We start from the raw sequence: 26,362 nt of genomic DNA, 5'->3' as shown, positions 1-26,362 counted from the left end.
CTGGAGCTGCCCACGGGAGTGGGGTGGGGTCATGCCATAACAGGGGGCATCTCCACATCACTGCTGACAACTGCATGAAACTCAAGGACCCAGAGCAGTGTTTTCCATCGGCTGTGTGACTTGGTTTGGGGACGGGGCGAAGGAGATTTAAAGCAACCTGCTCCCCAGCCTGTCTTGTTCTCGTTTGCAGCAGTGTTAGTGCCCAGACCAAGAATGGTGCCACTCCCCTCTACCTAGCCTGCCAGGAAGGCCACCTGGAAATCATACAGTACTTGGTGAAGGACTGCGGAGCAGATCCCCACGTGCGCGCCAACGACGGTATGACCCCGCTCCACGCGGCTGCTCAGATGGGCCACAACACCGTCATCGTCTGGCTGGTGAGTGCTGCCTGTGCCAGAACCCATGCAGCCTGCGGCGCGGGGGCACTACCCGCTTCCCAGCCGTTTGGCAGGCGATCTCGCTGGAGGGCCGTCCGAGCACGGGGCGAGAGGGGCGGGGTTTAGAGCAGGAGCTTTGCTGTAATTGCTGGGAGTGCTTAGCCCCGGGCTGGGTCACGTCCCCATTTCCAGGCCAATGGGATTTGCACCCAGTTTCACAGAGCATGCGGGGAGCTCTGCTCCCCCTGATGTCAGCTCGCATGAGGCTCCTAGAGATCAAAGGGCCGTGCGGGAACTCGGAGTCCGGCACCGCCCAGACACCGTCGAAGGGCTTGTCTGACTGGCAGGTCGTTCCAGGGTCGCTTGAACTGGCCGTGACTGTGTGAGCGCCCAGGGTCAGCACAAGATCAGCTGATGGGGGTTTAGTTACCCCTGCTCCGAATCGACTTGAGCCGAGCCCAGGCTGCTGCTCCTGCACCGGGATACCTGCCACGCAGCCTCCCGCGCTGGTTAAGTCAGAACTAGACGGGCCCCAGTTGCCCTGCCCGCGCCCCGTCCTGAGCTGCTGGAGACTCCAGGCTCCTGCTCCGCTGCCCCAGAGGTACCAGGCACTGCTGTCCGGCAGAGGGCCATGCTGCTGGGACCTGCCACGCCAGTGCTGGGGGCTCCGGGCCCGCTGGAGGCAGCTGGCTGGTGCGGTGTCACTCAATGGACAGGGCTCGGAGCACGCAGCCTCTCTCTCCATTTTACAGATGAGCTTCACCAGCATCAGCCTGTCGGAGCAGGATGACGACGGCGCGACGGCCATGCATTTTGCTGCCAGCCGCGGCCACGCCAAAGTGCTGAGCTGGCTGCTCCTGCACGGGGGAGAGATCACCACCGACCAGTGGGGGGGGACGCCGCTGCACGACGCCGCTGAGAACGGAGAGCTGGAGGTCAGTGTGGTGTGGGCGGGCGCAGAGCGAAGCTGCTGCAGGCTTTGCCATGGAGCTGCCTCAGGGGCGGATCTGATTGTGAACAGAGTTGTTCTGTATGGGGAAAGCTCCAGTCAGTGAAAACTCATCAGAGGGTGAGGGCAGTGAAGGCGTCCTGCCACGGCACCAGTGCACAATGGCACAACACCGCCCTGCCACGGCACCGCCCTGCCACAGCACCAGTGCACACTGGCACAACACCACCCCGCCATGGCACCGCCCTGCCACGGCACCAGTGCACACTGGCACAACACCACCCTGCCGTGGCACCAATCTGCCAAGGTATCGCCCTGCCATGGTACCACCCAGCTATAGCATCCCAACACAGTACCAGCCTGCCGTGGCACACCAGCATGTGTAAGACCCTGGCATGGCCCTGTCCTGCTGTGCCATACTGAGTGGGGTCTGGCCTCACCCCCTCCCGGCCCCCCAGTCCGAGTGCAGCTCAGGTTCATCTGGGGTTGGGTGTGTAGCAGCCCGTCCCCTTCCCCAGAACTCTCTCCCAGCTGGATTGTGCCTGAGTGGGATCTGCCCCTGCCAAACCCTCCATCACGCCCCCCCTTGTATCTCCTTCCAGTGCTGTCAGATCCTCGTGGTGAATGGTGTCAACTTGGGGCTCCGTGACCAGGATGGCTACACGGCCGCTGACCTCGCTGATTACAACGGGCATAGCCACTGCGCCAAGTACCTCCGCACCGTCGAGAACATGGTGCGGCCCCGCACTGCCAGCTCCCACCACACAGCCCCTTTGCTGCGGTGCCCCTGTTCAGAGACGCGCAGAGGCCCAAGGCGCTGGGCGGGCATGAGGAAGGGTGTGGAGCAGAGAGGCAGGCAGAGGAGGGAGTGGGGCTGGGGCACGCGAGTCCCAGGGTGGGCACAGCTCTGGCTGCATTTTTATCTCACGTTTGCTAAGTTCGGACACAGGGGAGCTGACTTCAGACATTCAGTAGCAGCTCTGCCTCTCTGCCAGGCCTCAATCAGTGTCCCAAACTCACCTGTACAGCCCAGAGCCAGAGAGCAGGGGGTCTCCAGAGCCCCCCAGCCAGTGCCAGCCATGTGCCTGTGGAGCCTGCAGGCACTGCCCTCCCTCCAGACGCAGGGCCCTTCCAGACACGCCCACTCCCAGTACCAGGGCACCCAGCCCACTGGACCCAGGGGCCCTGGCCTCCCTCCTTGCAGAGCCTACTGCCGCATCGCTCATTGCTGGGTTCCCACCAGCCCGTTGGGCTCAGCAGCGGCTGATTTGCTGGTGACTTGCTGGCTGCTGCCGGGCCCCTTTGTTGCCTGTTGTTGCTGGAGGGGGGTAGCTCCACGCCCAGCTCCCGAGGGACGCCGTGCCCTGGCATGCTGCGGGAGCTGAGCCGTCTTGGTGTGGTTCCCTGCCCCGGCTCAGCTCTGACAGAGACTCCCAGGACACCATTCCTGGAAACCAGTGTCACTTAGCCTTGCTTACGAGGGCCAATGAGCACCTGGCAGCTGGAGGTTACCCTGAGCAGCGGGCAGAAGGACTGCCCAGGGGCTCCCTGAGGAGCTGGGCACATGCACTGGCCCCGTGGCAGGAGCCAGGCTGCTGCTGGTTAGGAGCTTGCCTCCTGCAGGAGAAGGTGCCCAGCTGCTCCGTGAGCGTGTGCCACAGCGGGTGAGTGTCCCCAAGCCACGGGGCAACCATTAGCCCGGGCAATGTAAGCTGGGTCTCTGGAGTGCTGGGGGAGATCCTTGCTAGCTCTGCCCAGTTAGTGCCAGTGTTTCTGCAGCTGTGCCAGGCCGGCCTCAGGGTGCGGGACTCCCGTGCCCTCTCTCAGGGGATGGACGTTCTGTCTGGGCATTTGCAGAGAGACTGAGGAGCAGCTGGGTGTCTCCCACCTCCCCGGCACTTTAACCCTTTGGCACATCCTCTCAGTGACAAAGGGGAGCTCTCCAGACCCACAGGTGCTGTTTGTTCATAGGGCCAGGACCGTGCTCAGCGCTTCCAGCTTCCCAGGGCAGGAAGGGTCTGTGGGTGCGGGGCCCTCGCTGGCAGGGGCAGGGGCAGGGGCAGCTGGCCACATTGCATGCAGCTAATGGGCCCTGCTGTGCGGGATTCAGGGAGCAGGAGATTCCCCCGCGAGCGTGGTGTCCTCCCACATCACCACATGGCCTGAGGCGAGGGGCTGGGGCTGTGTGGGGCGCACGTGCTGGCTCTCAGAGGGGGATGGAAGCTTTGGGGAGCGTCTGGCTGATCTGTGAGCTGTACCCCTGAAAAATCCATACCCTGGAGCGACGGAGTTAAGTCCCCGTGCAGACAGCGCTAGGGCGACAAGAATTCTTCCGTCAGCCGAGCTCCCCGTCTCATGGAGGTGGATTAGCTACGCCAATGGGCTGGATCCCAACAGTGGCGCAGCTCTGCCGTCGTAGCCTTTCAAGTGTAGACAAGCCCTGAGACTCTCGCTCCACTTCTGCTGTGTCACTCACTCACCGGGGCAGTGTTATCCCACGGCGACACGGACACCCCCTGCTGCACCACATGCTGGGCACTTGCCAGCCCAGTGAAAGGCACAAAACGTGGGGAGCAAAGCGCCCCCTGGGTGTTTCTTTCTGTGCCTCGCTCGCTGCAGGGCGGCCAAGGAGGAGCTTCCATCCCTGCAAACGCTTTGTATGCCCCTTCCCCGTTAGCAGAGAGAGCGATCCAGTCCTGGCCAGTGAAGGGCCAGGAAGTTCCTGCTTTGGGGCCTAGTCAGTCCCTGGGGTGCAGGCCCCACGGAGGGGAAGCTGGGCACAGTGTGCAGGTTGCCAGGCTGCTCACTGGAGGAATTTTTCCTTTGTTCTGGAGAGCAGAGGCCCTGGGCCTGTGGACACTCCTGCGCCTCCCCCAGAGAGCAGGTGTGAACAGCACCGGGGGTCTGGGACAGGCAGGTCATTGGATCCCCTCCAGGATGGCACCAGTGGCACATCACGGGCTCTTGGGGCTTGCCCTGACGACTCCAGGCAAGTCCCATTTAGCAGGTCCCCCAGAGTTCAGCGCTCGGGTCGGTGGCTCTGGGGTTTGGCCCATCTCTAGTTATGAAGTGTGACTTGGGGCCAGCAGGCAGCAGATTTACCGTCAGCTAATAAAACTTCTGGGCGTTACAAATGCCAGGGCCTTTCCGGGCACGTCTCTCTGGGTGGCTACAGGCAGGATTCTGCTGGCTCCAACCCGGTGCTGCTCAGTGGCCGGTTCTCTCTGGAGCTGGTTGCTGAGGTCCCGCCACTGGCACAACGCGATGCTAGTGACCTCCTGGCCGCAGTGTTTCCCTGTGACTAACCCGGCCTGCGTGTGCTTGGCCTGCAGAGCGTGGAGCACAGAGTCCTGTCCCGAGACCCCTCGGCCGACCTGGAGTTCAAACAGCCCGATTCCGGCATGTCTTCCCCCAACACGACCATGTCTGCGCAGCAGACGCACTTCGACCTCGGGTCGCCAACCAGCACCCTCTCCAACTACGATTCCTGCAACTCCAGCCAATCAAGCACTGGGGAGAAGAGGAGCAGCCAGCCCGGGGGCGAAGGCTCAAGTAAGTCCAGCCCTGCAAAGGGCTCCTTCTGCTCTCACAAAGCCACTGCTCAGAGGTGTCTGGAGCAGAGTCTGGCTGCAAAGAGAGCAGCGGGCAGGGCTGGGGGCGAGAGCTGGGCACTGCAAAGCCCCCCAGGCCCTGCTCACATCCAGGCTTGGTACAGAGCACGAGAAGGGTGGGATAAAAGAAAAGCACCATCTAAACCATCCCCCTGCCTCTCTACCAACAATGGCACAGCCCTCTGGGCAGGGTCAGAAGGGGTGAGGCTGGCTGTCTCAGAGGGTCTATACTGTCTACACTGCAGTTAGACACCTGTGGGTGGCCCGGGCCAGCTGACAGGCTAAGGGGCTGTTTAATTGCAGTGGGGACATTTGGGCTCAGGCTGCAGCCCAAGCTCTGGGACCCTCCCACCTCACGGGGTCCTGGAGCCCGGGGTCCAGCCCACGTCTGGACATCTACTGGAATTAAACAACCCCTTAGCCCAAGTCAGCTGGGCCGGGCCAGCTGCAGTGCAGACATCCCCTGAGGGACGGGTAATGTGGGTATTGGTGCTGGTTCTTCGCCTCCTGGGTTGATAGGCCCACAGGCTGAGTGCTTATAGGGCCAGTGATGGTGAATAAGGAACACCAGGAGCTACTGCTCTAGAGAAATGTCTAATGCTACGTGAGACTTGGCTGGCCACATGGCTGGTGGTTCTGGGCTGTAGCTGATCACGAGACAGGGATTTGCACAAGGCCCCCCGTAGCCGTAGTGCCTCCCCGTGACTGGCTTGGCCCCTCTCGTCTGCGATGCCCCGAGAAGTGCGAAAGCGCTGGCCCCTCGTTCATGTCAGTCTCTCGATAGGGAGCACCACAGGGCAGCCCCGAGCTCGTCAAATGCATCACAACAACGAGAGCTAGCGTGGGAGCACTCTGGCTGACACACACGGCGTGAACGGGCCAACCTCTCTGGGAGATGGAGGCAGGGGCCTGTCGGCGCAGATGTGCAGCGCGGGGGAGGAGATGGCGAGAGCTGGGGTTGGCTGGACGACGCAGTGCCCAGGCGTTAGGACTCTGATGCTGCCTCCTGACAGCCGAACCACCTGCTCGTTTTTGCCTAGAAATATGGTGCTGAATCTCAGTCACTGTAACTCAAATGGCAACTCGAGCTGCTGCTGATACTGTTATATGGAGAGACGGGCAACTGTTCTGCCCTTCTGAGCAGCTGGAGCCGTTTGCCAGAGGGAGAGACGAGGTGTCAGGGATGGGAGGACGCTTGCTATCTTGGTGCCATCACCAGCGCTGTATCCAGTTCTCTGCCAGCCAGTTCTGCTGTGCAGCAGCGTTCAGTATTTTGCTGCTGCTGAAATACTCGGGATGGGGACTGACGGCTCCACTGCCATCTGGTGGAAACGCCACGCCTGCATCATTCCAGGCCCGTCAGCTCCACTCCCCCAGCCCAGGGGCATGAATGTTAAACCGCTTGCCTGGAACCAGTGCTGGGGGGTTGCCAGTCACAGAATCTTCGGCTCCATAAATGAAGCTGCTCTTGGGCTAAAGTTCGGAGGTCAAAAGTCATTTGTGGCCAGCGCTTGGCAGGCATGGAGTTTCCAACTGGTATTTCTGCCGCTGTTATTGATTAATGCTTCAGTGGTCCCTGCCCTGAGGCGCGCACAGGGCGTGGGCCAGGTCCCACACGCGCACTCCCCGCTGCAGTGGCCCCAGAGACGCACAACACCAAACAATCCAGGCAGGATCAGCTGAGACATGACATGACAACAGGCAGGGGAGGGGTGGGACCAGTGAGGAGACTTAGGCCTCGCTTCTGCAAAGGACCCCCAAAGGGACCCCGTTAACGAGGGAGTCCTTCGCGGGACCAGGCAGTAGACGGTCACGAGGCAGGTGGCGCTGAATTCAGGCGAGTACATCAACACGGCACTGGAAGAGATTAGCTCTCTCAATGGCTTGCCCCACTGACGCTGTTCGAAGTCGCGTTGCACTTCACTCAGCTTGGCCAGCGCAAACAGCCCCGTCACTCCCACGGCTGCCCCCCGCCAGTCGCAGTCCAACCAGTCGTGGGTCTCCGGTGCTGGCCCAGTGGCCCCCGCTGAGGGCCCGTGGCACTGGAGGGAAACATTTGTTGCATTAAAAACCTGCTTTAGAAAAAGCATCCCCCGGTTCCTATTGCTTGTGAAACCCGGGTTTAAGCCGCATTGTTTGTGTGATGGACAGAGGGTGCCAAGGGCTCTGAATAGATGAACGGTAGCCCCTGCATTCTCCCTTTGCAATGTGCAGGCACATCTGCCCTCTGCCTTGGACAGGACTTAGGAAACGCCTCCGGGGGAGCCACAGGCAGGGCTCAGGCCGTTTCTCCTTTCAAACCTTCCCAGAGCGTCTGTCTCCTGTCTGCCCATTGGGTTCTGAGCCCAGAGGTTCTCTGCAGCACAGGGACTCCCCAGCTTGGTTGAGCAGAGCCTGTTCCCCTGTCGGATTATTGAGACACCCGGCAGGGAATGTGGGCCTGGGTCCCAGCCCTCTCCGGGGCCAGGGTTGCTGGTTCCGGTGCTGGAACTGGTGCCCAGTGGGTTGGTATCGGATGTTAGGAAACAAGGCGACCAGGACAGGGCTGGCTCGGGACAGCGCGTACTGGCCAAATGCTGGAAGTTGGTCCCCTCTGTGCTGCCCCTCATGTGTGCAACATGACCCAGCAGCGTAGACTGGGGGCAGGCTCAGACCACCTCTGCCCTCTACCGCGTGGTGCTGGGTGGGAGCACAGCTCTCGGCTCGCTGCAGGGACCCTCATGCAGCGCCCGGGATCTTTGCTCACGGGCAGGGAGCCTTTCAGGACACTGTGATCCAAGACAAGGCCTCAGAGTCTCTGCCCGAAGTGCCGGGGCAGGAGCTGTGGCCAGGACTGCCGGGCAGGCGGAGCGGCTTGCGGGACAGAGCCCCGGTGTCCGGCTGCCGACGCTGATGTGGTTCATCTCGCCTACAGGGGGACCCGAGACGACAATCACGGACATGCAGACGTACATGGACATGCTCAACCCCGAGATCCGGCCGAGCGATGGCAAAAGGGAGGGCGAGGCGCCCCTGCCACCTCCCCCTAGCTTCCCCCCTCCTCCACCCCCCAACCCCAAGCTTCCCCCGCCTCCTCCCGGCTACCCAGCACCAGAGCCCCCCGAGGCCCAGCACACGGCGGAGATGTATGTGCAAGCGAAAAACAACCTGCGCCACGTGGAGAGCGAGGTGCTGAAAAAAGAGGTAATTCCCATGACGCTGGGGGGTCCTGAGGAGCCACTGGGAGAGGGACACACTTCAAAGGCACCTTTCCCCCCTGGGGGGCCATGGCCTCACTGGGGTTGGCGTACAGCAGCACTGGGTGCGCCCAGGAGGGCAGTGGGGCCCCCCTGTGCGCGTGGTGACGGTCCTAGTCCCACGCCCGGGCTGCGGGCAGAGCTCCAATGCTCTGCGGGCAAGCGAGGCCGCTGCACTGCCCCCCAGGTCAGTAAGCAGGCCCAGGACATGCCCCGTGGTGTGGCAGGAGAAGGGGGTGGTTGATTCAGGTCCTAGGACGTGTGGAGAAGATCCCCCTGTCCACTTCCCCCAGAGCCAAGTGTCCATCTGCCCTCCCCAGCCCTGGCTCTCAGTCCAGCCCTGAGAACCAGCCCCAAGGCTTGGGCTCCTGGTGGGAGGCTCCTAGGCAGTCAGGATGCTAGCCACCCTCCCACGCCGTGGCTAGTAAAGCCCAGACGGCAGCAGCCAATAGCCCCAAGGAGGGGAGGGGTTGACAGGTCTGATCAGGGCTGCTGGTGGTGACAGACTGCTCCCCCAGAGCCGCGGTCAGTCCATCGATGGTGCGTTCACTGGCTCTCTGGCTAGCGTCTCAGCGCTGGTGTCCCTGTGTGGGAAATGCCCACTCAGCGCATGAGCAGCTGTTGAGGGTGGCACCCAGAGGCTCCAGACAGGAGCGGGGTCCCCGGTACATTCAGAGCAAGAGACAGTGCCTGCTCCAAAGAGGCTGCGGTCTCCCTGCAGCATGACGCAGGGAGCGGGCAAGGACCCGGCGGGACGAGGGGTGAGGGGCCAGAGCTGGCGGCTTGCTCTGCGCTCTGCTAGAAGCTCTCATAACGTGTGCGGCGGGGGAGGGAGTGACTCATTTTAAATCGAAAGAAAACAGCATGTTGCTGCTCTCAGTAATGTCCACCGGCCACAGGCCTGGACATGCCGTGATAGCTGGTGCCCTTGGGTCTGTGGGGGGCTGGGGGCACAGTGGGGGGGCTGGGGACACCAGATCTTCTGGAGCCTGGGCTCCCTCCTGAGCCGAGTCCCAGGACACTTCGCGCAGAGCCGCTGTCCCTAGGCTGGGGGCCAGCACAGGAGGAGCAGCAGGACGCCGGGTGCAGGGGGACAGGCCAGCATCTGCCCTGTGGCTCAGTCCTGACTGCAGCGCGGCCTGTCTGCTCCACAGGGCAACTTACAGCTGCCTCTGATGCTGCAGCCTGGCCCTGGGCATTTGTATGTCGTCTGCCCTCTGCAGTGCACAGCTGGGATCTGATACACCTCCGTCAAAGCCCCTTGGAAACGGCCTTCGCCCACAGTCACTGGTTGCCCCCTTCCCGTGTCCACGCGCGGGGACGCTGTTCTACCAGAGTCACCTCTGCACGCTGGATAAAGGGACGAGCTGCTGCGGGTGCTCCCAGGCCTTGCTGCTGGCGGGTCTGGGCCCTGGCTGGCGGGTTTCTGCTCCTCAGAAGAAGGTTTATCAGCCAGGGATAAAAGTGGTCCCTAAGTCCAGACCCGGTATTCCAGGGAGCAGGATGAGCCCCTCGCTCCCCGGGACATGGCCGGCGCGTTCCCAGCCTGCCTGCAGGGCCTGGGTATGGTGGGGCTCCGGGCTGTGGGGATTGCAGGGGTGAGCGGGAGGAGCGCCTGTCTGATGGGAGGCCGGGAGCCTGGGAACCGCAACAGTAGCTCTTTGTGCAGTTCCTTGGCACCCGTGCCTCTCCCACAGGCTGTGCTTGGAAACATGATGGCCGAGTTTCTAATTTGCTTAATTGCGCAAGGGCTCGTCCAGGGCTGGAAGGAGGCGATTACAGCTCAGAAGGCAGCAAAAAGCTTAACCTTGCCCTTTGTCCGGAGCCAGGTCCCGGCTGTGCCTGGCCCCCGGGGACAGCACCCCCCTCTGAAGAGTCCTTTCCATTGTGCATGAGTTGAGTGCTGCACGGCCAGCCCTGGAGGCTAAGGTCCTCTGAACGCCCCCTGACTGGCTCTGGCAGCAGCTGGTCCTGCTCTGTGCCCCTGAGCCATTGCCAGGGTGCAGCAAGTGCCGTCTCCCTGCCCCCGTGCTCTCCGCTGGGGTGAGGGGCGTGGAGCTGGGCAGGGAGCATGGCTCACCAGGCTGTACTGACACCCATGGCTCAGAGGAGAGGGGCCGTGCACCACCACCACCCCCGCCCCAGCCGTCTCCACGCACTGCTGCCCCCGGGCCATGGCTGTAGGCACAGGCATGAACAGGAAGGGTGAGAACGTGGTGCCCTTTGGGACTCCACAGTCGTGTCTGGTGCCGTCTGCCAGCACAGAACCCGCACGGCAGGGTCTCCCAGTCAGGCCTGCTCCGGGGGCCTCAGGGGCCTCAGCACAGACACCCCCGGGCTCTGGGACCCACCTGTGACTGACTGGAATGAAGCTGCCTCTCGGGCCAGGCTGAGCGGGCTCTAGTTCTGGGGGCCGAGGGCTGGGGTGGTGCACAGCCCCATGGCATGCACTGGACTGCTGGGCAGGGGACTGTCTGGCGGTGCTCTGGGCATGAGGGGACTGTCTGGCGGTGCTGTCTGGTCTCTGACACGAGGGAGCGTTCGTGGAAGAAGCAAGTCCTGAACTAAGGAAAGAATCCTGCTGCAGAACTGAGATGCTGCAACCAATGCTCAGGGCCTCGCTGGCTGCAATGGCGTAGAAAATAAATACACAAGTGTCCAGTTTCTCTGCAACGCGGCCCCCTGGCAGCTTAGTGCAGAAGCGACAGGTCAGCACTCAGCAGGCTCCTGGGCTCCTGAAAGCCAGCAGCCGCTTCCTGCTCCAGTTCCGGGTGCAGTTGGCCCGAGGACAGGGGGGAGCGTTTCCTCAGGAGGGGGCGCTGGGTTGTGGGGACATTAGACTGAAAGCCTGCACCTGCCAGCCCCAGGAATGGCAGGTGTAACGGCACCGGCAGCCTCCTGGGCTCCTCCCGGGTGTGGGGACTGCGGGGCTGGCGGTGATAGGCACGCGTTGAAGTGACAGTGCGTTAGCAGGGGACTTCTGGTGCCTGTTTCTGTTGTCTGGGCCTTGTGGGGTGGATGGGTAGCCTGGGCGGACGGGAGACACCTCAGGAGGCACAAGGCGAAGTCTGGAAAGCTGTGATCCCCCACCTCCCGTGTGATTGAGGTGCCCCCTACCCCTGCACAGGGGTGCCAGACTCAGTGCTCTGGTTTTCCAGTGCCCTAGCACTGAGCAGCAGGTGCTGCGACACTTCCTAGCCACACCTCCTCCTGGACGGGCCTGGGGGACGTAGCTGTTTGGAGGCTCCCCGGGGCAACGGATGGTCCAGCCGGCAGAGCAGAGCTGAAATGCCAATGTGTTCTGAAATGAGCCCAATGGTCATGGGCGAGCCCAGAATCCCGCTTCCCCCCGAAACAAACCCCAGACCAGCACCAGCTGCTATCAATGGGTCTTACCCTGATTGCAGACACTGGGCCCAAGTCCTGCAGACTGAGTCAGGGTAGGGCAGTATTTGGACAACTGGCCCTAGATGGGCGTCCGGTGCAAGGGGAGTAGCAAACGGCCAGGAGAAGTGGCCCCCTGCACCACACTGTCCCTTTCACACACACAAATCCCCCCAGAGCCAGACGGCTGAGCCGGAGTGCCCCACGCGAACCAGCCCTTTACCCAGCTCTCCCATGGAACTGTGCCCCACCCCCGGGGGGAGCATCCGGCCAGGGAAATTGCCCTCCTGCCTGCAGTATCAGTTGGTTGGAAATGGATCTCCTCCGAGGAAGCTTTAATGATGCCTCCCCTGCCTGCTCCCTCCCCATCCAATGTCTGACTTCACCCAGATAATGATCCCTGCAGCTGGAGGCTCATTAACTATTGAACACCCAGCCCAGAGACAAGAGACACCAGGGCTGGAAGGTGAGACCCAAATGCTGCAGAGCAGGAACCACACGCCACAGGGCACGTCTTCCCAGCGCAGGGAGAGCTGCCCAGGCTGTCTCCCCCCGCCGGTGCACTGTCCTTTGCCCTCTGCCACACGCCGCCAGTGCAAGGCTTAGCGCACGCTGGCTTGGGCAATTGTATTGTTTAACCTAGTAAAGAATCACTGACTCCCTGGTACCGCTGCACCTTATTGTACATATGCAAAGGACATTTGCATGTGCTACCAAGGGCTCAGGTGAGCCATTAGGGATGAGGGAGATTCTGGAGCCATAGCAGTCAGGAGAGGTGCTAACCTCTGTGTGCTTCCAGGCGCATTGTTCATTCGTGGGGTGCATGGGATCCCGCCCAGGAAATGGCCACTCGCGGCCTGGCTCCGTTACACCGTCTCATGCAGCAGACGACGTGTGTGAAATCCTTGGGGCTCAATGGCAGGTGTTGGTAACAGAGGCAGTTCAGCCCGTCTGGTGTGACACGTGTGATCCACCGCCCCCCGCTCCCAGGTGTGTCAGTGACGGGGCCCTGCCTGAGGGGCTCTGCCTTTCCGAACGCCCCTGCATGACAGCTGCGATCAAACGGGATGGGAGACTTGCGCTGCCTCTGCAATGCGCTGTGATCACAGGAGTCTGTCCTGGGCATGCTGGTGTCTTGCAGGCTGGACTGGGCTGAGGGCCACCGCAGTGCTGGCCAGCACGCCGCTCCGGCTTGGCAGAGCGGGCAGCAGGGCCAGGGACTGCACAGCGCGCCCCTAGGTGCTGGGCTTGTAAAATGTATCCCGCTGCAGGGCGTAAGGGGCAGAGCCCTCTATACTTGGGGGCTGAGGCTGTGTGTGAAACCCCAGGGAGGGTATAAGGGGCAGAGCTTGGGGGCTGGGTGTGAAGCCACGCAGGTAGGAGGAAAATTGAAAAGACTCCCAGCCCCAGCTGCCCACTCTGGGGGAAGAGGTGGTGTGAGGAGATGGCCTCTTGCCCTCGCTACCTTTCCACTTCCAGGCCCACTCCAGTAACAACTGGCCACCCAAGTTACAAGCCACCATCTCTCCTTCCGGAGGGGAACCAGGTCTGACGTAGCGGAATGCCACTGACGCTCCCCAGCTGAGTGCGCATTCTGGCCTGACTCCCGCACTGGTCTGGGGCCTCTCTCCTCTAGCCCCGGCTCCAGTCTGAGCCCATATAGCCCAATGCCCATGTGCATTCCCCTGTGGCAGTCGCGGGAGCACGTCTGGGCAGGGAGGCGTGTCCTGGTTCCAGCTTCCTTGATGGTGATGGAGTTTTTGTTGGGTTTGTTCTTTGCCGTGGGGGTGGGGTGGGGACAACATGTTGAGCACGTCTAGCAGGATACTGGCGTGTTTGGGGGCAGACGTATGCCCGAGTGCAGTTTGCATCTGCTGCTCTGAGCCACATTATGCTGTGATCAGCACCAGCTTTTGTCATTTGTTAAGCCTTGTGGTGCCTCAGATACTCCTCTGGGAACCCCACCTGTATCCTTCTAGGCTGCACCTGGCTTATCTCCTGCCACAGGGGCAGTGACCCCAGCCCAGCAGCCAGAGTTCACAAACACCCAGTGGCTCCCATTGTTCTCCGCGGGAGAGGGGTTCTCCGTTGTTCTCCGCGGGAGACGGGTTCTCCGTTGTTCTCCACTGGCTGCTGACCATTTTGGAAAGTGAGGTCATTGATTGATAGATTCTTAGATTGCGAGGCCATCATGATCCTCTAGTGTACGCCCATGCATAGACTCCTGTCCCCAGACACCAGATCTACCACTCCCTTTGCCCTCGCCCACCTGTGTACCAGCAGCCTCCTTCCATCACCATCAACTACTGAACCCACAATAACCTTCAAAGCTATATTTAAATAGATGGTTTGTAGCCAACTGAAGCTAGTTAAAGTGGGTGATTACAAAGTGGCAGAGTCTCCAGCAACTAACGTGCAGGGTGCAGGATATTTTTCTCCACTTCCCATGCTGTGTTACCATCAGCTCCCCAGGGCTGTACTCGTGTCTCTCCGGCAGAAAAACCATATGATGTGGTGGGTGTTAGTCTAGCTACTTTGAGATGAGCAGAGTCAATAAATACTCAACTCCTCTGTGCACGGCTAATGCCTCGTACTGCTGCCTGGTGGGTTAGCACCGCACGAGGCATGCTATTTCCTAGCACACCCTCCCTTCATGGTGTCACAAAGGCTCCCAAAGAAGCAAGGATTGGAGGGGAGCCTCGCACAGCGGAAGTGCCTGGCTCAGTGGGCGAGGGAGTCACCGCTGCTCCCATAGCAGCGTGAGAGCCGCAGCGGGGGCCTGGGCAGCTAGGCAGCGTGAGGTTTGACGGGTATGGAGCAGGTGGAGAGAAGTGTCATGCAGGGGTTTGCCGTCTTGGGGGAACAGTCTGGGCACTGTACCCAGGCACGATACAGAAAGCTGGGCCCTGCCCCAGCCCCGGAGAGCTGACAGCTGACTAGAGCAGAGCGCCAGCATTCCCTACCCGGCCTGCACCCTGCTCCCCACCCGGCCCTTTAGCACACAGACAGCGGGGGCTGGTCCACGAGGTAGTTCACAGACTCTTTTGGGCAGGGCCTGTTTTTTCTGTGTGCATGTGTTAGCACCCAGCAGGACGGGGCCCCGATTCCCAATCCAGGCCTCAGGCACTGCCTCAGTGCAGCTGATAAATACCACATTGGAGCCAGGGCCGTTCTGTGAGAGTAACCCGCGACCCCTCCTGCCCCCCGCCAGCATGACGCCCTGCACAGGCTCCCCGGGGCTGGGCCGAGCGCCCTGTGCTGCGAGGGGAGCGCGGCAGGCAGGGGCTGGGCCCAAGGTAATGCTAGCCGTGCCTGTCACAGAGCTGCTGAGAGATGCCTGCCGGGGCTGTGTCTGCACTTCGGGCGGGTGGGAGGATGCCAGGGGAATGCGAGCTGGATAGCGAGACTGTCAAACTGAAAAGAGCAGCCTGGGGAGCCAGGCAATTACCCACCCTGCAGAACAGGGGTTCAGAGCTGCAGGGAAACGGGGCGCTGGCCCCCTCTGGAATAACAGAGCCTGGGGGTGTCTCCTGCAAGGAGCACCGAGGTGCAGACGTCATGGACACACCCTGCCCGTGCTGGGACAGGTGGGAGTGTGGGCAGGGCCTGCCCTTACCCAGGGGGGCTGAGTGGGCCAGGGGAGAGCAGCTGGCAGAGTCCGAGCCAAGGTCTCTGGTGCTGACGGGCACAGACAACAGGTGAGCAGCCCCCACGTTCCTCCTGCCTCTGCAGTCAGATGTGGCATCGCCAGGGCTGCAGGCGCATTCCTGCAACGGGCCAGCAAAGCTCCTGCAGCATTAGCCGAAGGGGGCCAAGTGCCCTGCAAAGCAGCGGGGCTCAGCCGCCCGGCATGGGCTCCATCACACTGCACTTAGCGAGGGACACAGGCTTGGGCGGGATCTCCCGGGCCACCGCATCCAGCCCTTGCTGTCACAGGCAGCCCCGTCATCTAACCCCTTCACAAACGTGGCCAGCTCGTTAGGGCCTGCCATCTACAAGCTCGTTAGTGCCCCCGCTCCTGCTGTTGGGAGGCTGATCCCACACCTCGCCCCTCTGATGGTTACAAACATTCTTCTCATTTCCAGCTACATTTATTCCTGGCCTGTTCAGCCCCTTTGTCAAACCCCTCTGAAAGCAGAAGCTTCCTTAACCCCCCACCCCGCCCACAGTGAGCATCTCTTCCACAAAGCCGGCTGCGTTAATCCCCCCCAGACAGGAGGGGCTTGACCAAACCATGCAGCACTTCAGCACTGGCCACGTTCGCCCTGGCTGGCCTGTGCTGGGGGCTCCTTGCGCCTGGAAGAAATGCATTGGCAGCAATGCCAGTCCCCATCGGCACAAAGCAGGGCAGACGTGGTGCAGCTGATGTTGGCCTTTGACCCTTTGACACAAACGGCTCACAACCGCTGCACTCGTGTCCTGACCCCAGTGCCCCTTCTGGGATGCTGACTGGGCCTGCCTTAGGTTGGGACTTGCATGTGTGCGGAGGGCACTGAGATTGTGGGTGTTTCACAGGAAAGGCCAATGGCATCTCCTGGGGCTCGCGGCTCGCATTGACCACCCCAATGGTCCCTGGGGGCGAGCCTGGGGTGGGCCGGAGCCACATTAAGGACTCGGAGGGCAGGGATGCTGCGTGCAGAGCAGGGGTTTCGAGATGCCCATTTTAAGGTTAATCTTCAGTTCTGGTTTTGTGAAGAGAAATGGGAGCTGCTGCCCCGTGATTGGCTAGTGACACGCAAGTGATGTCATTGCCAGGTGAGCCGATAGGTGTGGGTAATTCATTAGAGAGCTGCTGTAACCGGAGAGGCTGGCTCAGGTATCGCAGGTGTGCTGAGGCCAGGTATCGGGTGGCACTTTTGTTTCAGGCTGGCAGGTTTAGTGGGTCTTAGCCTCGCTAGGTGCAGGTAAGACGGGCTTTTACTTTACCCTACACACATTGCCTGGGGGTGGAGGGTCTTTGCTGGGGTCTCTCCCTCTGCTTTGCACTCCCACGGAAGCCCGGGTCCTTCACCCTGCACTGCTGGTCAGGGAGCGTTTGGTGCCCTGCTCCCTACTGGGCTGGGCTCTGCAGGAAGGGCCCTGACCACAGCCGGGGCACTGCTGCAGGCGGTGGGTGGTATGGGACAGTGCTGGAGTGTGCTTATGTGGTTGCAATGACAGTGGCTAGTTGTGGAGGGAGCAGAGTGGGACCGGAGGAGGAGGACTTGGGGGAGTCTTCGATTAGCACCACGACTGTGCTGCTCATGAGGGGGGATGCCGGTGTCTCAGTAAGGGACTCCTGGGAGACTTTTCCCCCTTCTCTGTGACCCACCTCATATGCCACTGAGGAGGCAGGACTGGGGAGCCATCCCAGTCACCCCTGCAGGTGCGGGGCTGATCCTACGGGGCTATCAACGTGACATGAATCCGTGCCTGGCTGGCTCTCCTGGAGCCCTGCCCAGCTGGCCTTCGTGTGCCGTGCCCAGAGAGACTGGCGGTAGGCGCCTCAGGAGCACAGGGCTGTCTAGTGATGCAGCTGGCCCCTGACTGTCTGTCCTCGTGGCCCCTTTCCTCTGGGGAGGACGCGTGGGCTTTGTGGCTGGCACCGGAGCGTTTCGCATGTTTGATACTCTCCTTCCGTTTCCGTCACTTGTACTGTCGCGCCGATGCGTCCTCCATGGTTTTCTCCAGTCCTCCCTGATATTGGTGGGCAGAGTAACACGGGGGCGTCTGTCAGGCCAGGCACACGGAGGATGGGAGCACTGAGCTCACCTGCTGTCCTGCCGGCTTGGCCGTTGTCCCCCACACATCTGTCTCTTCAGGAAGCAAAGCTCTGTAGGTCTCCAGCAAGGGCCGTGGCTAGCAAGGCTCCTGCAGCACCTCCAGTGCTTGGGCTATCAGATCTCTGCTCACTTGTGAGCACTCTAGCTCACAGATACCCGGGGGGGGGGGGGGGGGGACGGTACTGAACATGCTGCCGCCCCGTTAGCATTTCTTTATTAATGGTTTGGATCCTGCCAGGTCATTTATATTTTGGGAACAAAAAGCGAGAGATCTCCTCTGTGCAGCCACCAGCCTGCTTGTTTGCAACACCCAGAGCGCAGGAGGCTGGCAAGAGTTGCCATCTTTAGCAGTTGTCCACTTCACTTTGCATCAGCTGCTGGCCAGAGCTGAGTCTTGCAGCAGCAGCGGATAGAGAGGCAGTCAAGGAAGGGGCCTTTTCTTCACTCACAGAGCCGGACTTCAGAACCAGTTGCCACTAGCCACCTAAAGCTCGGGGTCCATTTGGAGAACACAGCCCCTTTGCATTTGAGTGTCCATGCTGTGCATTGCCAAGGTGTCATTGGAACTGTATTTCCTTGCTAAGGGCCACATTCTGACCCCAGCTGCATTATTCTGGATTGTGATTGGTTTAACTGAGAGCAGAATTAGTCTGAGAGTCCAAAGGAGACTGAGTGAGCAGCACGTAGGCAATTACCAATGCAGATTGGCCTGTTTAATGTTCCAGTCATACAAATCATGGCCATGCAAAATCATATGCAAGGGGGAAAGAGAGAGGAATGCAAATAGCCTGGCCTCTGGAACAAAAGAGCCTGTGAGCTGGAGTCAGGGACTCTGAGATTCAGTAGCAAAGATGCAGCCAGCAGTTCTCCGCTGTGCTGTCGGTGCGAGCCCCATTCCCCAGGGCCATGCTCCCAAGGCAGCAGTCCCTTCGGGCTGCCCGTCTGGTTGCAGGAAGGCTCACACTTGGGCCAGGGACGACTTTTCGTGCCCCAGTGGCTTAGAACAAGGCCTCAACTATGTTCCTAGCCCACTGGCTCCACTGGGGCAGAGATCTAGGTCTGGTATGTAGCTGTCCCCCTCTGAGTGCCTCATCATCACTCATGTATTTACCCCACCACGTCGCTGTGCAGCAGGGCAGGGCTAGCAAGCCCAATCCACAGAGGGGGAACAAGACACAGCAAGAGTCACCCATGGAGTCTCTGGCAGAGCGGTGACTTGAACCCTCGTCTCCTGAGTCCCAGCCTGGTGCCCTAGCCATTGGGTAGTTCTTCCCAAGAGCAGGGGGCGGCTCTTGTAGCGATGCAGGCCAGCTCCCCCAGGGCTCAAGGCCAGCCTCCAATTGCAGGTGTTTACTGCATCATCCTAGAGCCCCAGGAGCAGATGTCCCCGCAGTGTGATCCTCCCTACCCCAGCTCAGCACTCGCCCAGCAGAGCCGCCTGGTGACTGTCCCCGTAGCCAGGCACACTGGAGGAAGCACGCTCTGGAGATTAGTGAAACCTGGCTCAGAGGCGCTGATAGCCTCTGGGAAACAGCTAGTCCCGTTTCCAAGGACCTTTGTGCTCTTACCTGCCTCATACAATCCAGGTCACTCAGCTGTTCTGCGCACAAAGCCCTTGAGAGCTGCACCGCGGCGATTTAAAGCTGCTGCTCCCGGTGGGTCTTAGTTAGGTAAGAACTTCTATTGAAAGCAAAGTTTGGGGCTGTGGGAAGCGCCCAACCCCGCTGGCTTTGCGACGGGATAAGCTGCCCCAGCTAATCCGCAGGGGCTGGGATTGGATCCTAAACTCGCCTCAAACGGGGTTATGAAAACAAAGACTCAGCCAGGTTCTTAGTGCCGCGTGCAGGGCAGGTTTCAGGCCCTCGTGGCGTTATGGAATTGCATTCGCCTGCTCTCACCTCAGCAGCTAGACGCTAGCGAGAAGAGCGCACCAGGAAAACCTAAAATAGTCAATGAGATTTTTCAGTCCACTAGAAAATTACCCACAATGTCTCCTGCTCTGGGGGCTAACCCTGCCACTGTCACAGAACGGCCGTGGTATCCAATGCTGATAAATGTGGCGTTCGGCTCAGTGTTCTGAATCCCAGCTCCACACACGGCGCATCGGCCGGGCTGTGTTCGGATACTTCGTTATTTATCACATGTGAAGCACAGAGGAGCTCGGGGAGATATTAATGCAAACGACATTGCAGGCTGTGTGCTAGAAACTGAAATGATTAAACAACTGAAGAGCAGCTCAGAACTGAGTTATTTCTCCCAAGTGTTCATCCCCCAGTGAGTGTCAACGGACAATGCCCAGAATGCCTTTTTGTTCGGTGTCTGTACAGCACCCAGCACACTGGTCCTGGGCAATAACTGGGGCTCCTAGAGCCTCCAGTGATAGAAAGAAATAGAATAGCCCTGGTGGCGTTCATTGTACTGCGCACAGCACGCGGGGTGCAGTGCTACGAGGTGTGCTATGGAGCGAAGGATGCCTCTGTGGAGGAGGGTCTGGCCTGGGCTCAGTTTCCCTGCATGACCCGGGGCATGTCACGTCGTGTCTCTGGACCCCAGTTCCCACCCGTGCCGAGTGAGGCTGCTCCTTCCTCCCCCCCTTGTCTGTTTCAAAGCAGGGACAGTCTCCCACTCCATGTAGCGATAGCACACAGCAAACGGGGCCCTGCTCTCATTGGGGGCCTCCCCATCTCCCCAGCACAAACCCCGCTACCCCTTGTTGCTTGCAGTTATCGTCACACGACAGCAGCCTGGAAGGCCTCCGGCGGGTCGACTCCAGCAGGAAATCTAGGAACTTCAGCAAGCAGCCCAGCACCGGGGATTACTACAAACACCTCGACAACAGTGCGGGGGAGCAGCCTGGCAGCTGGAAGATGGCACACAGCGAGGAGGTGAGCCACTAGCGCCGCTGCTCCTAACACCCGCCCTTCAGCTGCTTTTCTCTGGGGCCCCAACCCTCAGGGCATCGAGCCTGAAGTCCTGAGCGAGCTCCCAGTGTCTGGGCGGGTCTGACTGGGCAGGGTGGGCCGCCGGGCCGATCGTGTTCGTACAGACATGGGCCTGCCTGGCTCAGGGGCTGGGACTGGGAAGCAGAGACTCCCCCTCTCGGGGACCCGTCCAAACCCCCCCCCCAGTGCCAGTGCCAGTGCCTGCTCCAGGGCTTGTATGAAATGAACTGGGGGGGGGGCTCAGCCCAGTTCCCACTGCACAGATGTCTGCATCGTAAAGACCACTGGCCCGAGCTGGCCGTCTCGCCAGCAGCCTCCGCTGGGCCAGCCCCTGCTGCGTAGCCCCAGATCAGCGTGTGGGGAAGCTGCCTGCTGGCCCTGCTCTGTGGGATGAGCTTTGGCCTCCATTGCCAGCTCCCCCCAGCAAGGTCACTCCCCCCAGCATGGTCCCAGCTGAGAGCCCCTGGGCCCTGCCACAGACAGCAGCTGGCAGGGGGACAGCGGTAGCAAGTGCATTGCATCACGTGACTCGCTGGACCTTTACTGCCTGATTTCAATGTATGCATGTGTTGGTTTGTTTAAGGCGTCTCTTCTTTCCAACGACAACGTGCACAATGGGAGTGCGGCTGAGAACAAGCCCTCTGGGGAGATGACGCCCCCTCCCCCTCCCCCTCCGCTTCCTGAGAACATCTGTCCTCCACCCCCGCCCCCTCCACTGCCAACGGAGACTCAGGTGCCCTCTTTCAGCCAGCGCCGCTCGTCCTCTTCCACTGGAAGTAAGTTGCAGCGTCTCTGCCATGCGTTTGGGGCCTCCTGCGGCTGGTTTGACACTCCGGGCTCTGATCTGCGGGCTGGTAATGCAGCTTCCTGCCAAACGAGGGAGGGACCCAGGGTTGTCAAATAAAATTGCTGGTTTGTTTTCAGAATTCCTCCCCCCCCCCGCCCCCCAAGGGCGTCAAGAGAGACGTCAAATGAGTGGGAACAGGTAAGCTCATTAGAGCACACCCTGCAAAAGGCTTTAGCCCTGGCCCGTGTGGATGCGGCACCGTATGTGGGGCTGGTTCTGACACACGCTAGTCCCTGTCTCTCCGTGCTCAGAGAACACACGGCGCGACAAGCAGCTGATGAGGAGCGGGGGGGGGAGGCAAAGGCTAACATGCATAAGATTATGGGGGTGCTGTGCTGTACGGGGTTCCTATTTCTCTGCTGGGCACATGGGGACACTTGGCCAGCTTGCAGCCTCGTCCAAGTTGGTTTATCATTGTGGCAAAGGATGTTTGGGATTTTGTGTGCATGGAGGGGGAGAGGTGGGAGCTGGAATCAGTAAAGAGAGGGGCACTGAGTCAGCTGACATATCTCCCAACCAGCCTTACTGCAGCTTCCATTTACCATCGTAGGCTTGAGACTAGCGACAAGCCCTGATCCGCTCTGTAGCATACAGACGGGGAGCAGGCGGGTCCCTGCTGCCAACAGTTTCCATTCTAAGTAGGCACAGGACATGCAGCTTGGCTGTTGCAGTTAAAGTCCTGGCCCCTTTGCCACTATGAATCGGTGCCGAACCTTTGTCACGTGAACTGGCTGGAGGGAGAGTGGAGGGCACCGCTGCGCAGTATTGGAGGAAAAGGGACATGTCACTAACATGCAGGATGCTACACTTTGAGCTTTCTGAGTGGTTTGTCTGAGCGACGCCAACTGCAGCCCCCTTGGAGCTGGGCCCCATAGCAGCCAAGTAGGAGCTTCGTCTGTGCAACACATCTCATAAACCGCCTCCAGTGCTTTGTTCCTGACCCTGCTTCCCTTCTGGAGCAGCAGCCAGGGTTTGGGTTTTCTCTCAGCCCCGTGGGCCCTGCCGGGGAGCACCCTGTGCCCCGAAGCTGGCATGGCCGGAGATGGGGCTGGCACGAGCATACAGCAGCAGGGAGGTGGAGGCCATGGGGAGTGAGGCGTTCACACCGAGCAGGCAGTGTTGCTGACTCTACTCTACCAGGCCAGGCGGCTCCTGTCCCCTCTGGGCATCGTGGCAGCTGCTGGGCGGCTCTGGATGCCACATACAGCACTTTGCAGGGTCTGTCTGAGTGGCCCTCGGCGGGTTGGGATGTGGGATCCAGAGGGAGCTCTTGGTAAAGACAGCGCTGACCCCAGGGAGAGAGACAGCTCCTCACATGCCCCAGCATTCCCTCAGAGGATCGCTGGCAGCCAGTGACCAAGGAGCTGTTAGGTCTGTCCACACAGCCCCAGCCCAGCTCCCGGAGCAGGGCTCGCACGGGCCCTCTGACGACAGCGGTGTAGATAGCGCTTTGAAGGTGCAGCTCAGACCCCAAAGCTTAGAGAGGGGGATGGGCATCTGAGCCCGAGCTACAGTCCAAACCGCAGCCTCAAAGTGAGCACTCGCGGGAGCCCAGCTCCGTCTGCCCTGGCTGGGGGGGCTGAGCAGATCTGCCCTGATGCAGAGCTGTCGGGCAGTGCAGAGCAGCGCCCTGTAGCCCACGGCTTTATTCTGCAGCTGTCACTGGAGAAGCTGCACTCGGATCCTTCCCTTTGTACCCTCCTCTGGGAGCCCTGACGCGTCTGGAATGGGACAGGGCTCCTGCCGCTGGCATACGCTGCAGGGAGCCCTCAGGGGCTGTTCCCACAGCCTGGGAAACAGCTCTGGGGGGGGTCCCCAAACTCAGCTCTGGCTAGAAGAGGCAGCCGGGGCTGCCTGCTCCCTGGCAGGGGAAGCACCCGCCAGCCTGGAGGAGAGCAGGCCCCCAGAGAAAAAAGCAAGTAGCAGGTCCTTAGGCCCTGAATTACATGGCCCAGCTGGTGAAGCCTCCAGCCCAACCCCACCATGAGCCCCTGTGCCTGGGAGTGGCCAGGCTGTTTTCCCTCAGGCCCTGTCACCAGCATGAGGGGCTGTGGGGCCCCAAAGGGCCCTACGCGGCTTGGGGGTCAGCCCCTTCTGCAGAGTGCGTTAGCATGGAACAGTCAAACAGCCTGCCCCTCTGAGGCCCCCCCCCAGCACTCCCACAGGGCTACAGCTGCCCCCGGCCACACTGATCCATTGCATAGCACCCCCCCTCCCTTTCCTGCCAATAGCTAGCTATCAATCTGTCTCTCCATCCATCCATCCAGCCTCCCTCTCTTTGCTATCAACTCCCCAGCCCCAAACCTCCTCCTTTTGTAGCGTGCTGGGAAGGTGGCCCTAAGTGCCCACAGCTGGCCCAGCCCTGTGCCCAATCTCCCTGCACTCAGGGGCAGCAGCTGGGCTCCTTCCTCCAGCCAGGGGGAGAGGGTTAACCCTGCCCTTGCCAGCCACCAGTCAAGCCCAGGGTAGCTGACCTGACAAGCCAGGCTGGTAAAGCGTCCCAGGAGCCGCTCACCTCTGCTGCTGTAAAGCACCAGACCCAAGCTCCCACACACACACTTTTCTCCCACCTTGTCTTCGCTAGCAAACGGTGTGTTTGCACACAGTGAACGTCCTAGTGTAGACGAGGGGAGGTGTCCCTTAAATCGGTGTGAACTGGTCACGGTGACACCCCCTCCCTCCCCCAGATCCCTCAGCATCTCCCATCCAGCTCCCTTAGGACAGGCAAGGCCCCCATGGGGCAGCTGCTGTTCTCTGCAAGGCTCCCCTGACCACCCCCAGCCCGGCCCCTGCATTGTCCCTGTGCCCAGCACTCATGCTGCTCTTCTCAGAGGGCAAGGCTGGGTTTGCCAGCGGTGGTGGGGGTTGGGCTTGGTGCCCTCAGATGAGGGAGGGGGGATCTTTAGGCACAGACAGGACACAGGTTCCTGCACCCTCTGCATTCGGGGCTTGCCTCCTGGGCCATGGGGCCTGGAAGGGTTTTGCTTTGTGCCATTGGGTCACAGAGCTGGGGGGCAGCTAGGCCACAGCCAGAATGGGGGAGGAGAAGCTACCAGGGCCTGCTGCTCCCATCCCCCTCTTTGGAGGTGTCAGGTGTACAGTTACCATTATTGATCGTGTGACTGACGGTGGAGGGGGCAGGCAGCATGGCAGGCGGAGGGGGGCCCCTACAGGGCAGGCAGAGGGGGGCCCAGAGCAGCAGGCAGAGAGGGGCCCCCAGAGGGCAGACAGAGGGACGCCCCTAGGGTGGCAGGCAGAATGGGGCCCCTCCAGAGGGGCAGGAAGAGGGGGCCCACCAGAAGGGGAAGGCTCTTTAAGAGGCCCCCAGAGGGGCAGGAAGTCCCTGCCCCAAAGAGCTGCCAGTCGCAATAGACCAGACAGACACAGGGTGGGAAGGGCTGGAACACACCAGCAGGGACCTGCGTGATGGCAGCAAACGGCATGTCAGTGTCAGGATTTATTGGTTTGTTCCTTTGGGGGGTTACTTAGGAGGGGATCAGCTACATGGAAAGAACAGGGAAGGGAGGGGCAGGGTTGAGGGGGACGGGGCAGGGGAGAAGAGAGTAAGGGTGCAGGTGTGGAGTGATGCTGAGGTGAAGAGACCCAGGGGAGCGGGGTTAGAGCAAACGGCCAATCAGCACAGGGCAGAGAAAGTCCAGTTAAACTAGAGGAAGGTCTCTGAATGCCCAGTGGTCCCTGCTCTGGCTGGTTCTGGTCCTACCAGCTGGGGCTCTGGCTGGCTCCTCTCTGCAGTTCTCCCCCAGGGCTACATTGTGGGGAGAAGAGCAGCAGCTCCTAGATGCTAGTGCATCCGTGGGGGGAGAGGGGGAGAATCTCCCTTGCACAGGCCTGGGTCATACAGAGTCCTGGGAGGAGGTGCTCCCCCCAATATAGTTAACCTGTGGAACTCACTGCCACAAGATATCATGGAGACCTACCATAGGCGGGACTAGACAGGAGCTAGCCAGAGCCATGATAACTAGACCACCCAGAGCCACAACAGGCAGGGTTAACAATGTCCCATTATATGAAGAAACACCCCCATGGGCAGGTTATCCAAGCTTTGTCTGTTAGGGGTTTTCTTGCCCCATCCTCTGGCAGCTGGTGCCGGCCACTGGGGGAGACAGGAGACTGGGGCCGGTGGGCTCCTGGTCTGATTTTACCTGGCAGGTCCCATGTTGCTCAGAGCCAGGCTGCCTGCAGACCCACTGGGCGCATCCTGCCACCACCCATCACCCCACAGTGCCCACCCCCTTGGCACTGCTGCTCCTTGGCACCTGCACAAAGCCTGAGCTTGCCGGCCTTGGGAGAGATTTGCCCTAGTGACCATCACTGGCACGAGAGCGGGTGGAGGAGCATTAATTGCAACGCTCCTGTAGGGCATTAGGGATGTTTTTCCCTCTGGTCTCTCACTGGCCTCAGGGTCAGACCCACGGAGCCTGCCCCGCATCCGTAGCATGATGAATATCAGCCCCTCTGGCTGTCTCTTTAAGATGCAGTGACCAATTGGAGCTGGCAGCCCCAGAGCAGCAAGCCCCTGGTGTCCCAGATACCAGAGACTGCAGCTGTCCAGATTGTCTTAAGCCAGTTACTCTGAAGGTGTGACATGCATGGTGCTCTATAACCCCGTCGCAGAGCTGCTGCACTTCCAACAGCCCCGAGCGGGAAAATGAGCCTGGGGATTTCTGCTGCCCGCCACCCTAGTGACGGGACAGAGTCACGACTGTCATATGGGCGATACTTATGGAGATCTCCTCGTCCTCGGAAAGGCTGGCTCCCCTCACGCCTCTCCTGAAGAAACTGCTCAGGATTAATGGTAACTTTTGGCAGACCCTGCACCACACCTGGGAAACAGTAGCTAAAATAAGAGTGTTTGCAGGGGATTGCCTGTAATGTTTAATCTCTTCCAGTAATAACGGATCGTTATTAACCCAAACAGAGCTTTAATGAAAGGTATCCTTGCCGATCAGATATGCTTTGATTAAACAGTACAGAAGAATAAAGGGGACGTCTAAGACTAGAGAAACACATGCAAAATCCAGCCGGAGACAACTGACAATGTCAGAGCAAACTGCCACTTAACTTAAACCTCCGAAATGCGTCTGCTCGGCAGTACCCCCAGCCTGTGCTCGGGTGCAGTGAGTCCTGTCAGCAAGGACTCCGAAACGCTGGCCTCTAGAACACATTCTGCAGCTCTGTCATTCATGGGAAACTGTTATTGCTGGGTCAGACCCCAGCCTGTTCCGCTCAGGCC

At 60.4% G+C, this 26,362-nt stretch overlaps 1 protein-coding gene across 5 annotated transcripts in view; it reads left to right on the top strand.

The window, feature by feature from the left end:
• Window positions 1–26,362, top strand: part of LOC101936426 (espin) — a 76,034-nt gene that overhangs the window by 29,967 nt on the left and 19,705 nt on the right. For all 5 annotated transcript variants that reach the window (XM_065574917.1, XM_024110261.3, XM_065574918.1 and 2 more), the window contains exons 3-9: window positions 191–377; window positions 1,130–1,312; window positions 1,929–2,060; window positions 4,659–4,878; window positions 7,852–8,120; window positions 20,043–20,204; window positions 20,845–21,037. In XM_065574917.1, the coding sequence (XP_065430989.1) occupies window positions 191–377; window positions 1,130–1,312; window positions 1,929–2,060; window positions 4,659–4,878; window positions 7,852–8,120; window positions 20,043–20,204; window positions 20,845–21,037 (1,346 nt within the window). The remainder of the gene's footprint in view (window positions 1–190; window positions 378–1,129; window positions 1,313–1,928; window positions 2,061–4,658; window positions 4,879–7,851; window positions 8,121–20,042; window positions 20,205–20,844; window positions 21,038–26,362) is intronic.

This window comes from Chrysemys picta, chromosome 21 (genome assembly GCF_011386835.1).
Source record: "Chrysemys picta bellii isolate R12L10 chromosome 21, ASM1138683v2, whole genome shotgun sequence".
NCBI classification, from domain to species: Eukaryota; Metazoa; Chordata; order Testudines; family Emydidae; genus Chrysemys; species Chrysemys picta.
Note: the sequence above shows the minus strand (reverse complement) of the source record. Positions and strands in the feature narration are given on the sequence as shown.